This window comes from Drosophila guanche, unplaced genomic scaffold (assembly GCF_900245975.1).
Source record: "Drosophila guanche unplaced genomic scaffold, DGUA_6, whole genome shotgun sequence".
Taxonomy (NCBI): Eukaryota; Metazoa; Arthropoda; class Insecta; order Diptera; family Drosophilidae; genus Drosophila; species Drosophila guanche.
This window is the reverse complement of record NW_022995746.1, coordinates 1,884,455-1,899,193: the sequence shown is the minus strand read 5'-3', so window position 1 is coordinate 1,899,193 and position 14,739 is coordinate 1,884,455. Positions and strand designations below refer to the sequence as shown.

At 46.5% G+C, this 14,739-nt stretch overlaps 1 protein-coding gene and 1 long non-coding RNA gene across 2 annotated transcripts; both read left to right on the top strand.

Annotated features, from left to right (window-relative positions):
• Nucleotides 1-10,199: 10,199 nt before the first annotated feature.
• On the top strand, nucleotides 10,200-10,847 carry LOC117581881. Its single transcript, XM_034269347.1, has 2 exons — nucleotides 10,200-10,384; nucleotides 10,438-10,847. The coding sequence occupies exons 1-2, from the start codon at nucleotides 10,293-10,295 to the stop codon at nucleotides 10,793-10,795; spliced, it is 450 nt and encodes a 149-aa protein (XP_034125238.1). The 5' UTR covers nucleotides 10,200-10,292; the 3' UTR covers nucleotides 10,796-10,847.
• A 2,627-nt stretch (nucleotides 10,848-13,474) lies between these two features.
• LOC117581882 lies at nucleotides 13,475-13,884 on the top strand. Its single transcript, XR_004573685.1, has 2 exons — nucleotides 13,475-13,670; nucleotides 13,771-13,884. It is a non-coding gene; the product is annotated as an uncharacterized LOC117581882 (long non-coding RNA).
• The last annotated feature ends 855 nt before the right edge of the window (nucleotides 13,885-14,739 follow it).

The window sequence follows — 14,739 nt, the reverse complement described above, 5'->3', positions numbered from 1 at the left end:
ACTGCCGACTGCCCGATTGCCGACCGCTGTGCCAGCAGCCAGCAGGCAGCGGCGCAGCTGCGAAGCCACCACACCCTTGACTGGATTGCAAAAAAAATAACAGCAGCAGCAGCAACGCAAAAAAAAAGCATAGCAGACCAGAGATCGCCCCGCAGACCATTCGGACCACTGGCAGGCAGGCAGACGTGGGGCTGGCTGTGTTTCCGCACACTCTGAGAAAAAAGTTGCTGACAGTTTTGAAAGATGGTAAAAGAATTGTATGTGAAAGATTATAGCAATATTTTCGAGACATTTAATTTAAATTTGTTTAAACTTATTTTTGAAAATTTTAAATGTATTTTTTGTTAGATTTTTTGTTTTTTTCCTCGGTGCATCAGCGCCGCTGCTCTGGCATTTGTTGCGGCGTCAATTTGCTTTTAGCCATTTCGCGCCGCAACCACCGTGGCCACCGCAACCGCCAGGGTGGCTCCTCTCAGCCCACCACAGAGCGTCACAGCATTTGCTCCTTTTGTAATTGTGCGACTCAGCCACAGCCGCAGCCACAGCCACAGCCGCAGCCACAGCCACAGCCTTTGCTATTTTGATCAGTCTCAGTCCCATCTACAGTCTTAGCCAAAGCGTCACTCTCAGCCACAGCCTCAGTTTCAGCCCCCAAAGTTTTGAGCCTTTTTGGCGGTGGGGATCGTCTCTGTGGTCTCTGTGGGCCATATCGCATCGGTCCGGTTTGGACTTCTTTTCTTTTCGCTATGTTTTTGTTTTGGGATCGGAGCCTGGGCCTGGGCTTGGGCTTGGGGTTTTGGGGGCTTGGGGTTTTGTCTTTTTCTGGGGTGATTCAAGTTTCGCCTCGGATGGTCGTCGCTGCTGCAGTTGGCAGCTGCAGCGGGGCGTTAATGTGCTTTGGCTATTTTATTTATTCATGGCAAAAGCGTCTAAGCTAGTAAATTGTATTGCTCGGACTCGCAAACGCGGGCTTGGCTCTGGACATGGGACAGGCGGACAGTGGGACAGTGGACAACGGACAACGGACAGCAGCCGTGGACTTTGTGTGTGTGTGTGGCTATGTGTCTGTGCAGTCCCCGCAGAAATGCATTGAGTGGGGCCAGAGCAGCTTTTGCTTTTCTTTGAACGACGACGACGACGACGACGACATCAGATTGTCATTCTTGTTTTTTCTTTTTGCTTCTTTTTTAATTGAAAGTCGCCAGGCGTAGTTGATTGTACACTTGGCAAGATTTGGGGTCCATCTGACTAGGATGAGATGACTGCTAAGAGATGGGAGTGGAGTATTTAGTTGAGGGAATTTTAACAATAAATAAACACATTATCTTGACGCGATTAAAGGCAAATGTTCCAAAAATATATCTCAAAACTATCTTCCATATGAGACTCTTGTGATTTTGTATACCGAACTACTCCTGGACTAATATTCATGCTTCCCAAACTACCGAATAAGCCACAAAATCTTCACTCAAAAATTACTAAAAAATGTCAAACAATTCTCCATTTTACGCTACATTTAGTTCACTCTGTAGAGCATTCCATCTTCGGTTTTCCTGCCTAACTTCTCCCCCTGCAGTTCCCCTTCTTATGCCATGCCATTAATTTGTTGCTCTAATATTTTGCGCAGAAATTGGTTCGAAGCTGCTCAGCTCTGTGGGGCAGCTGTGACTGGGGCCTGGCTGGATTCACTTTTTAATGACTTGCGTGGTGCAGTGTCCAGCATCCAGCTCCAGTTTCAGTTATCCTCCCCCCATGGATACATGCAGACTGGACCCTGCCCCATGTAGCACCACCATACCACCACCTCTTCTGCCACCATGTAGCGATGTTGGTTACACAATTGCGGATATGAATGAGTAATCCGTGGGCTTTGGCCTGATATATGTCCGTTATACATATTCAGATAGCCTGCCACAAAGAGTGAAAGAAAGACCGTTTGAGGGACACAGACAGAGACACAGACAGAAGAGGAGAAGGAGAAGCGGGAAACATGTACAATGGGTGCACACGTGTCGTATACGTAATGCAAATTTGTTTGACGATTCTTATCGACCACGTGTTGGTGATTTCCTCTGTCCTGCCAGTCCCCCCAGCCAGTAGTGTCTGTCTTTCTATCTGCCTGTGTGTGTTTGCTTGCTGCCGTTGGCTGTTATGTAATGGGCCCAAAAGAGTGAGACTCTGTCGACTCATTAAGCCAACTTAATTTCGTGCAAATTTTTAACAGCTTCATGCTGAGTCCAAGTACCCAAGAGACACCCGTCCCGAGACTGAGACTCTGACTGCGACTCCGATGGAGAGACCCCATAGCATAGCCCCATGTCAGGCCAATCACCCACGCGTCCAGCATGCCGGATGATTCATGGTGTCACGGTGTCAGTGGCTGGCTGCTACTCCATTTATCCGTGTGGCAGGAGGGCAGCCATTCATCCTCCTCCTATCACGTCTTGTGCACCTTCTGCCAGGCAGCCAGCCAGGCAGCCATCCAGCCAGCCAGTCAGCTCTGTGTCTTGTCTTAGAATTCGGTAGTCGTTAAAATCGCGTCTGCTGAGAGGCAGCCACCGATTGGAGACCAGCGGAGACCCACAGTTGAGTCGTAAAAACGCTCCGCACAGATCTTGCACGCCCATAAAACAGCGGCCACAAAAGATCGCCCCAGCCGACGGCATTTTTTTTAATGCCGATTTGGTTATATCTTTGTTTCCTTTTGCTATCGTTTTTTCTCTGCCAGGTGTGTGTGTGCGTGAGGTTTTTAGCGATTTTATGAATAGCAACTGTAACTGTAACGACGGTAGCCCGCGGCCAGAACAGGCCAAACAAAAAAGTGGGTGACTCGATAAATCGAAAGTAAGTGACATAACTCTGGGTGAATGGGTGTAGATGGTGCGGCAGTGATTGTTAATTGAGTTGAGCTGCAGGTGAGGCACAGCCTGAGGCAGCCACAGGTGAGGCTTGAAAGTAATTGAAGGACAGCAGATAACAAAGAGATAAGGGAAGGGTCAGAAAGGGTGATGCAGATGCCTGCTAAAAGACACAAATTAAACCTAAACAGTGCTAATTCCCTCAAGTTACTATGTTTATTTTATAAACTCATTCCTCTACCAGTAAAACTCCTCCAACTCCGTGCGCTGCCATAAAGAGCGCACAAGCCAAAGCCACAGCACTAAAGATGCAAATGGCTGAGATACTAACCGAAAACAAGATATAAATTCTCTAACCAGACTATTCCATAATATTGAAATATAAAGCGATTAAATAATTAGTAGAATTTGCCAATTGGCATGAGAATTACGCGACGCTGCGCTGCACACATTAAACTGGCCCGAAGACAGGCTAGCGATAAGAGAAGCCAGGAAGGCGGCAAAGTGTTTTTATTTCTTATATTGTATATACGTATATCTATATAGTTGTCGTCCGATCTAGACTGGTTCAAAAAAAACCAGTGCACTTAACAAAAATAAAGCAAAAGCAATAAGAGAAGCAAAAAGTTAGAAACAAAAATATCGTCGCGACAAAACGAAAAATGACAATTTAATTGCGTCAAACGCAGCACTCGATTGGCGGCGATAAGCAGCGGGAAAGGGATGCAGCGGCACACGTACAGCAAGAGCGAAAGAGAGGGGTGTCTAGCGATCTGCGATCTGCGATCTGCCATCTCCGCGTCTCCGAGTCTCCCCCGTTTAATTGAGAAGAGATCATAAAACGCGCTTATGACTTGTTTATAAGCGAACACACATCGAATCGGAATGGATCGCATTGGATTGGATTGGATTGGATTGGATCGGCTTGAATCAGTTGCTCTATTGAATTCGGTTAGAGTTTTCGACTGGGACAGGGTTGGGGAGGGAGATGTGTCGCCTGGCTGTAGATACATAAATTATAATGAGATGCCAGTTACTTTTCTCGATTTAACCTTCCGAAGTCGCAGTGACATGGGATTGAATATTCAATATTGAAAGCTGATATTTTGGTGATACTCACAGAGGGCTATAAATTTGTGTGCCATTAGCCATAAAAGGGTAACATTACATGGCCTTAAATAATTGAGTTTAATGATTCATCGGACTTCTGTTTCTTGTTGGTTTTATAGGTGTCTTTTTGGTGTCTTTTTTTGTGTGCTTTTAGGTGTCTTTTTGCTGCTTTAAAGAGCTGTTAAAACACTCTTGATTTCATTTTCCAAATTTGTGCCACTTTGGCAGACATTTACACCCAAATGAACTACTTATGGGCTATACACTGACAAAGGGTACAGCGATTCTTTCACCTAAATAATTATTTTACTTTATTTTAATAGACATATTTGGAGCATTAAATTTAAGCAACTTTCTAGATCATTTCATGACATTCTCAAGCAACTTTCTGTGCCGTTAATCCCAGAGAGAGTGTTCCCATCTTCGACTTCTGGCATCCTCTGGTTTTAGGCCCCTCCTTCGTGTGGTGGCTGGCTGCTGCAAGGGTGTAAAAAGTGTTGCACGTTTTTCCTACGATGCCTTTGCATGTTGTGGCCAATGTTGTTGCAGTCTTTTTTTTTATTGATTTATTTGTTGGGGCGACACAAGTTGGCATCATTAAGTGCCAACACACACCATTCTCTATTAGCCGACAAATTCTTGGCCTTCCCTGTCGTCGTTGGCCAGCCAGCCAGCCAGCCAGCCAACCACAGACGGACAGCCGGACAGACGGACAGCCGGACAAGCGGACGAGGCGGACAGATAATTCTTGTTCACAATCTAAATGGCCGTCTTGACACACCTTAGAATTTGTGTGTTACAATTTGAAGTTGTCGACAATGGCTTGTTGGCTCTGGCTCAAAGTGAAGCTGAAGCTGAAGCTCAGGCTGAGGCTGAGACTCTGGCTGACCAGCAAAACTGCAGCAAATTGTGAAAGTATCTGTTAGATACGAGCACTCGAGTGCAGGAGCGGGGTGGGGCCCATTGGGGTTCGAGGTGTGCTTTGAGTGCTGGAAATTGAGCGCTCACTGGCATCCCATTGAAATGGCGCATGTGCCACACGACGTATGCTTAATTACAAAACAACAAAAATGCACCACAAATTCAAGCAGGGAGCAGCACTCAGATGTGTGTGTGTCTGTTGGGGAATGAAGAAAGAAAGTTGCTGCCTTCAAGGATACATTTTTGGCAGCCAACGAATGTCTTCGTTTTGATATCCAATTTGCAATCTGGAAGTTCATGTAATATCCTGTCGATGCCTGCAGAGGGTGTCGCTGGCTGTGGGGACTCTAGAGACGCAGATGGACGGCCTGCGACTTTACTCTCGTGAAGATTAGTCGCAGTGGGTCGCACATTTCGTTTCGCAATCGATTGCAACATGCAACAGTAGAAACAGCAAACAGCAACAACAAACACAGTGCAACATGAGGCACCAGCAACAGCAACAGCAACAACAACAACAACGAACTACGAAACGAATGTGGCTGCTGCTGCTGCTGCTGCTGCTGCTGCTGCTCTAAATCAACGATATATAAAACTAGTTTAGGTGGGTCCAATGGATATTCTTTTACTGCTATTTTGTAGCAACTTTTGGCTGCAGTTTTTGCTCTCGTATATATGTTTTTTCTGCTGTTTTTTTGGTGCATTCTAATGGCCGCCCAATATGACTAAGCACACTCATCGCGCGCGAGCTCTCAACTCAGCTCGGCGCAGCTCAACTCTGTCCTGCGTCCAATGTGTGTATGCAAATGGGAAACCAGTTTAAGGCAGCAACAAGAGCCTAACTTTATATATAGCAAAAAATATGGGTCGAGATCTGCTGCAAAATGCAGCTGATCGAATTTTTGCATTAGGCGCAGCAGCCAGCCAGCCAGCCAAGCAGCCAGCCAGCAAACACACAGAGGCAGCAACTGCAACTGCGGCTGATTATCTCTCAAGGAAGGCATGCCACATCAGCAGCAGCAGGCTGTGGCTCTGGCTGTGGCTATGGCAGTGGTGGAACCCGGCTGGGGCATAGCTGCAGCCGGCACCAGCGAGCGAATATCGAATATGCTATCTATATCTAACGAAGCAGGGCCGCAGCATACAGCCCCAAACATTTTTGCTATTAGCCGCAAAACAGAAATACTAAACACACACATACACGGTGAGAAAAGGAGCGTAAAAGGATGTCAAAATGGAAAGAGAGGATGCCAAATTGGTTTAGGTTTATTGGTAGAAATTATTGGAAAGAAAATAAACCTCTCTGGTTGCTAGAAATAATGCTAAAGGGAACAATAAATATGCTTGGAAAATGAGTGCAAATTCCCATCATTATGAGTGCTCTTTGCAATATTCCTCAGTGATTCAGCGACAGTAATGGTAATTCCTTTTAAACACTGCCTGATCAAAGCACTTCAGACAGGAGCACCCAAAGTGCCATCTTCATTGCAATTCCACTTTCCACATCGCATTCCCTTGCCCTCTTTTCCCCCAGTGCATTCAAGCAGACATATCTATATCTGAGTAGAGTCCAAGCAAACGCAAGAAACGTAACGTATAATCTAGGAGGTAACAAATACAAAAAAAAGCGGCGGCGGTGGTGGCGGCTGCGCAAAATCAAGAGTGTGTCTGCGCGATGGCAAGGCAACAGCACAGTCCACCAGGCAGGAGGCAGCTGCTGCTGCTCTGTGATGCTGATGCTGATGCTGATGAAATTGTGAGGCATTGTGAGGCACCACCAGCACTGCCGCCGCAGTTGCAGCACGCCTTGCTGCACGTACGTTGTGGCGTTGTTTTTGGGGCGGCAGAGGTCCAGCTTCAGCTTCAGCTTCAGAAAAAACAAAAATACAAACTAAAACTAAAACTAAAGACGAAAGAAATGCCCGTTCGATACGATGCGATGCCATGTGATGCTCGCTGGCCCACAGGCCACTCAACCCCAAGTCGTCGTCATCGTCATCGTCGTCGTCTGCGACGTCGTTTTGGAGGCACACAAAAAATCTACATTTGTCCAAAATACCAAGCTGGCAAAGCTCGGGGGTTGGCTGAGACAGGGACTGGGACAGGCAGAGGGACAGGGACAGGGAATGCTGTGTGGCAGGGGCAGGGGCAGGGGCGAAGACGGGGAGGCAGCGATGTTGCCTGTTGTTGCATAAAAGCAACGCTCCAAATTGCTAACTGAGCGATCCAGTTTAAATTGCAATTGCTCGTTAATGGGCACTAAAACGTGCCAGTGTCGATGTGAGTGTTTGCCCCGCTCTCTGTGTAGCTGTGTGCAGTATCTATGTGTGGCTGTGTGTGTGTGTGCGGCAGCATTGCATGGCATTTTTTATGTGTTTTTATAGCTCAGTAATACGAGCCGAAATGGCTGTCGTGTGGCATGCGAGGCGTATGCGCAACGAACCCAACGTATCGGACAGCACTCATACGCACAGTGGTACCGCTGGGGTAGCTTATGATATGCAGAGATGGAGAGTGTAGAAGTGACAATGAGGCAGCAGGAGATGGCATTACAGCTGCAGTTTCCACAGAGAACAGAAGTCTAAAGGCGTAGAAGGGTTTAAGGGCGATGGAAAGCCAATCCAAAAATGGTTTTAACATTATTAAAAAGCACAAAATATTCCTCAGGCAAGTGCAGTCTTAATTCTCATCTTTGATAACCCAAATCTTTGATCTACAACCTTGAGTTTGGGCCTTCCCTTTGCTATCAATGAATTCCAATCAGTTTTGAGCTTGTTTTAATAATCATAAAATAATTATCTATAATTCTTGCAATGAAAAATTAAGCCCAAGAACCAAGCGGTTCTTGCAACAGACTACCAATTTGCAAATTAAATGCAATCTGTTCTCATTAGGCAATGATCAATGATCAATGCCAATTCCCGGTGCACCAAACTGCAACCTAATTGTGGAGGAAGTCTCGCCGCTAAGCCCCTTCCTTGGAAATTAAGGCACACAGAAATTCCCAGCGCATGTTGCCCCCCAAGCCTAACTGTACACACATTTGTCGCATCGCAGCAGCCAGCAGGCAACAAGTTAAAGCATAACAACATATTTTACAATTACGAAACAATTCTGCCCACAACTAAATGCAGCTAAACCTCAGGCAACCTCAGCGAGGCAGCTCTTCAGCCACTGAACAATGGAGCAAACGGGAGAAAAAAACAGAAATAAAGTTAGAAATAAAACTGGTAAAAGATCAACAGGCAGTGGCAGACGAAAAGGCGTAGACACCAGACCAGAATCGTGTCTCCAAAATGCGGCCTACTACGGCGGCATGCCAGCCCTCAGACGAGCAGACAGACAGACAGTTGGACGGTAACCCAAAAGGAAACCTAGTCAGAATGAAACCAGATCAGAGCCAGAGCCATAGCCCATGGCAATAATTATGGAAAACACTCAACGGCGTCATCGTAGTCGTAATTTTCCCCCTGTTCGTGCCTTAATAATTCTGCACAAACGGCGGCTCCGCATATTGAAATATTCCAATAAAACTAATAACAATAATAGCAAGCAACAAACCACAGCCATGGCAACTATTAAAATATCTAATGCAAGAGCTGGCTGGATGAAAGACTGACTCTCTGACTCTCTGACTGACTGAGTGACTGAATGACTCCCTGACTCAATAACTGACTGACTGGATGGATGGTTCGTTGCTTCGTTGGTAAAGCGATCAAAAGTCGCTAAAAGCAAACGCACACTGACGGCGTTATTATTGATTTAAACATCAAGATAAATTACATTGAAGCCTGCACGCCCCGAAGAGTCGACAGTCGAAAATTTGGAGAGGAACGTTTGGGCCTGTAGTTGAAACTGAAGCTGCGCCATCATGTTGGGGGGTACACACTCGAGGCACTGAAAGAAAAGAGGGTGCTCTTTGGGTGGGAGATTAAAGAATGAATTGGGAAGCTTTTAAATATTTAAACTATTATTCCTACGGCTTTAATTGATTCTCTTTGGAGATACATTAAAGAGATACATTGTTCTATCCCAAATAAATCTCTTGTAAATTTTAGAGCACATTTCAAGACTTTTTAACCTGCAAAAACTATCTCCCAGTGAGTTTAACTTGCAACTTAAGATATCATAGAGCAGCCCCAACCATTTCTCTGCGTGCATTTGAATCTCTTTCTGGCCACTAACGAAGTTTTGTTGTAATTGTGGGTAATTGTTGTTGCTGCAGCGGTATTCTCTCTGTTTTTTTTCTCTTGCTGTTTTTTTTTTTTGGCTTTTGGGCGCTACAAATTTCCAAACCCACTAGAGGCACATTTGAACTGGCGCACGATCGCAAAAAGACAAAGCGCAGAAGAGGGAAAAAAGAAGGCAGCAATTGTAACATCAACATGAGATGTGCCCTGGCTCCAAAGGAGCAACGTGCCACAAGACGCTGCCGTAGCTGGATCGTAGCTGGAGCTGGAGCTGGAGTCTGTCTCTAAGGCTGGGTCTCTGAGTCTGGATCTGGGCTTGTGCCTGGCTCTTTTGCTACTTTGACTTGTCGCTCGTTCCAAAACGTCGAATGCGTCTAATTTCTTGGCTTGCTTTTGGGCTCTATTTTGTTTGTTGTCTATTTTGTTTTTGTTGGGAAGTTCTCTCCGCCTTTGAATGTCGTGTCTTGGCTTCAGCTTGGGCTTCAACTCCAACTCCGTTCCGTTCCGTTTCGATCCATTCCATTCCCCCAATGTCTGGTCTGTGCGCTGGCTGCCGCGTTTGTCGTTTAAATCGTACCACCACAGGCGACATAAAAATAATGAAGTGTGCGGGTGTGGTCGACTCGCTTTTGGTCTGGTCTGGTCTGCTCAGCGCAGCTCAGCGCAGCTCAGCTCAGCTCAGCTCAGCTCAGCTCAGCTCTGCTCCGATCTGCTCTGCACAGGGACGCAACGGGAACGGGAACGGGTCTTGGGGTCTGGCTCCGATCGCGTCGAGTCTCGAGTCTGGTGCTGGCATGGTCTGGGTCTGGGACTGGGACTGGCCGCTCAGATCGCGGCGACTGTCGACTGTCGAAGTCATAGCCGCCAAGCGACGTTTGCAGATTGCTGAGTCGTGTTTCGCCCAGCGGTGTATGCGGCGGACACATAACCAAGGGAACATTTTTGCAGGTAACTTATTTTGGTTTGGGTTGTTGATTCGGGGAAGTTTGGTAGGATCTCAGCTGTAGGGCAGGGAAAGACGATCTTAGAACATGGAAACATTAATTTCTTGACAAATATTCTACATATTTTTGTAGCTGAAAAGTAACCTTTGAAAAAATATCTCCCTGCAATCGAAACTTACACTTCAAAATAGTTCCCGAACATCTCAAATTTTCGCAAAAGAAAACGTTATATTTTTTAGAATTATTCTTAAATAGTGGCAATTTTCATAATGGAAACAAAACTTAGCTATGACGACAGTCCAGCAAGCAAGCGGCTCGCCATGGGTCCGAGTTCAGACTCTGAGGCACAAGTTTCTAACAAGTAGTTGAATATAGATACATCCGGGACGTATTATACGTATTCCTTCATTACAGAAAGGACAATCCTGAACAATTTTGTATTTATCAGAGAGCTAAGCACACGAAGACCTTGGAGCTAGTTCTAACAGAGTTCACGCTATTGGGCATCATTTTGCCGCACTTAACCGCTCGCTTAGTCAAGCGCTGTCAAAGGCGTGGCATCAATGGCTACATCATAACGAACTTTGAAGGACTACAGGCATTTGGCGTGATGGAGGGATCCGCAAAGGATATTCAACATCTCAAAAAGTGGATAGAAACCTGCTGTGTGCCACCCAGGCTTACGCGTAGATTTGTGTTTTCGATGTCGAATGAGTTCAAACTTGCGCGACGGCAAAATTACACAAGTTTTGAGCAGCGACAAGAACGTTAGTCAACACTGAAATTTATTCAAGTTCTTAATTAAACTTTAAATTGCACTCGAACTAAAAACTGCAAGCAAACGTAATGCTCAAACCAATAATTTACTGCGGAATGCTGCAGTCTAGGAGCAGCTGCATTTTCTGCACGCCAAAAATGTCTGTTGGGTTACGCGCGCTCTGTGTGTGCGCGCTGGTGGTGGTGGTGGTTGGTGCACACGCCCAAACCAACTGCAAAAATATAACGGCATCCAAGGTTGTGCTACGCTTAAAATGTAATTGTTCGACTTAAAGAGCCAGAGCAGCAACAACAACAACAACAACAACAAATCGTACGCGATCAAGTTTGCCTCCCAGCCGCCTGCCTCTGCCGCTGCCTCTGCCTCTGCCCGTATGTCGCCGTCGCCGTCGCCGTCGCCGTCTAATCAAATACATACCAGACCAAGAGGCCCAGAGGTAGAGCTGGAGCCCCAGAGAGCAACCCACCTATGCGCACAGATACAGATACTTACGTACGTACCCCGTACTGTCGAGATACATAGATAGCATGTATGGGCAGAGACACCAACGTCAGCGAAGCGCCGCACTCTGAGGAGCCCCACACACACCACACCCCTCCGCCTCAGCCTCAGCCTCAGCTTCAGCCTCCTCCTGCAGCTGGAATGAATTTTCACTTGAATATTCGACACACTTTGAGCACAGTCTGAAAGGTTTCAGGATTTGCTTTTCTGGGAGGGGCGCCAAAGCGTTTGCTGTCGCTGCGATTCTTGGGGCTATGCATCATCATCATCATCAGAGGCAGCAGCAGCAGCAGCAGCGGCAGCGGCAGCGGGCCTCAGTTTGGAGCAACATGGCAACATGTTGCAATATTGCCAGCTCTCTGCATGCATAAAATATTATGCAACAACATTATGCCACAGACACGGGCCAGACAGACGACACTTGGCTGAGAGGAGAGCACACTCTCTGCGCCGTACCCTGCCCCTTTCCTCCGCTTATTAGTGCCTAGATGTTGACAGCATTTAGATCTAATTGAATTGCCCGAATCTCGCCAGAACATTTGGCTTGGCTCCCCATAACCCATAAATCTCACACACCACAAACCGAACGAACGAGCCGAAATTTATAGAGTTCAGATTGCGAAACGGCCGAGACTGGCAGCAGCCAGCCAGGTAGCGCCACGGAAAAGCCATGGAAGACAAAGAGCTACGAATAAAACTTTTGCTTGGAAAAATCTTGAAAAATTAAAAATGACTAGTGCCGGGGCACGATCAAGAGCAAGTCAGTGCTAGCTGCTAGCTGCCTCCGTCTTTGCCAACAATGGCAACTACCACGTTGAGCGAAATACAAAAAAAAAGATGCACAAGATGGAAGACCCCGGACCCGTAAACGACCCCAGCAACAGCCAAGAGCCGCTGGAGTCGTCAGTCGGTAGTCAGCATTGGGGCGTCTGCAGTTCAACGTTCAAGTGGCACAGTACGCCCTAGAAAAATGAATTGATTCGATTGTTTTTGCCGACTCCATGGCCTGGCTCATTGTTTCCCCCCGTGACTGACTGTCTTTGTGGCGGCTTATCTGCAACTTCTGCACAAAATCACAGGCAAGCCGGCAACCCAGCAACTAGCAACTAGCAGCCGCCGAGCCCGCCGAACGCGCCCCAAAAACTGATGATACAATCGCGTTTTTGACTTTGAAAAGTCAGCCCAAGTCAGCAGCGATGCCGCGTCTCCAGCTCCGGCCAGTCATCCATTGTTCAATGGCCAAAGACTCCTCTACCCAGCTCCGGCTCCGACTCCGACACTGATTGTTATGGTTTATGAGATGAAAATGCACTCGAAACAATATTTTTTGGGGGCGATTGCAATTTGCAGTTTTTTTAATCAACTCCGAGAAACTGTGTACTTCGGGGACTAACATTAGAGCGTTGCATTCCAGCTGGAGGTGCACTCCCACCTTTTGGCCCACGGTCCATGGTGTGTGCAGCTGAACACCTCAGCTTCCAGCTACAGCATCAAGGTCATGCGAGACTGCAGGGGGGTCTTATTCTAACATAGCACGTACATGGAGGTTCATCCTGTGCTGGGATGAGGTTTTGGGTGGGATGTGCACTACTTACGGGAACTTTTTTAAGCAGAGAAAATATGATTTTGCATGGGAATTAAATTCAAAGTTATTCATTCCATGGGGACAGTTGGATGAGCACTTTAAGCACATCGTTCTCTGGGCTTTTACAATTCAAAATAATATTAATTATAGGAGCACAGTTTTGCATACATAAATGATGAAAGAGGGACCCATTTCGAATCAGGAAATGGTCTAGGAATTAATTGAATGAAATCTAAATGGTTCATTCTCTTTAAGGAAATTCCTTCAGCTCAGAATGTATAGAGAACTGTTGCACTTAAGAGTTCTTTAAGCAGACTCGTTTATCTTCTCAGTTTCCCATCAACCAAAATGATAATCAAAACTTCCCAAACGAAGGACTCCTTCTCCGCTGGCCAAAACTCTGCAATTTCTCCCAGTGTAGATGCGACTCGTGCTAGGCTGCAATGCTCCAGCCATTGTTCAACACTGTTAAAGCCACTCAATCTCTTAATTAAATACACTACTAAGGGCAGGGACAGGGGGAAATCACAGGCAGCCTCTGTAGAAGCTGCAGCGGAGTCGGAAGAGCTTGCAGTTTAGTGTCGAAATTGTACAAGTTTTCGTTTGATTTTTCCTTTTATTGTTATTATTGCTGTTGTTGTTGTCTGTTGTTGTCGGATGGATGGATAATCACAGCTCGCAACCAAAAAATTAAATCAGCCAAGGTTATCGCATTAATAAGCCCCCTGGTTCTGCTCTTTTGGTTTTTACAGCTTCAGTTTTGAGTTTTTAGTTTCAGTTTCAGTTGGTGCTTCGATTTTGATTTTGATTTTGGAGCTCTAAGAGCTGCTGCTGCTGCTGCTGCTGCCTGCCTAGTCAATTATTAAATTTGCAATTTCCGCAGCTGAACTTTTGGGGTCAGTAGACTGATTTAAATCAAAGCTATAATTGAGCCTCGCCTGAGAAGCCAGAACCGAACGCGGTCCACGAGGTGCCGCGAATACCAATCTGGGGGTCTGGTAAAAATTGACAAATGTTTGATGGCTGTGGCTACACCCCAGTGCCGCACGGACGCCCTGGCCAGAGGCAACGGATGTGGGCAACAGGCAACAGGCAAAAGCAAAAGCAAAATCAAAACCATAGAAATGCCCAGCTTGGGTGAGGCTGAGGCTGCGGCTGAGACTCCACACACTATCGTACAGCTAAGTGGCTTTCCATGACATTTTATTGACACTTTTTGTTGAACTGGAAGACCTGTTTTGCGGTCCTCCACTTCACACATTTGACGAAGATGTCTATGCCAGCAAATGACGTGTCATCAATGGGAAGTCTACGCTCCCACATAAAGATGCAACTCTTCAGCTTCAGCTCCAGCTCCAGCCACAACCTCAACCTCAGCCACAGCCACAACCACAGCCAGCACCACAAATCCCATCCCATCCCATCCCATCCCATCCCATCCCAGGCACTTGAAGCTCTCAAATCTGATGTACACTGAGCCTCTTGGCTCTAAGCTCTCCGAGCTGAGCCGTGTGTCTGTTGTATTAATAAGCCTGACATTTGAGCAGAGCATCCATCCACTTCGTAGCCATCACCAGCACCGCCACACGGCACCGCCATCGATGTTTGGGTTTTGAGTTTGAGTTTTTGGTTTTCTGTGTGTAGGCGTTAGAAATAATAATTAAAAAATCGTTTCTAATGCGGAAATCTCGCGCGCTTTTGCCCTGGCCGGGGGTGAGCTTAATGCCGAAGATGTTAGACAAATATATCAGATTTCGTGTGTAGCTTTGTTGTTGCTGTTGCCTAATCTTTGATGGGCAGAAGTGGTGGGAAGAGGCTGAGTAATCAATGTGGAGACATGGGGACATGGCTA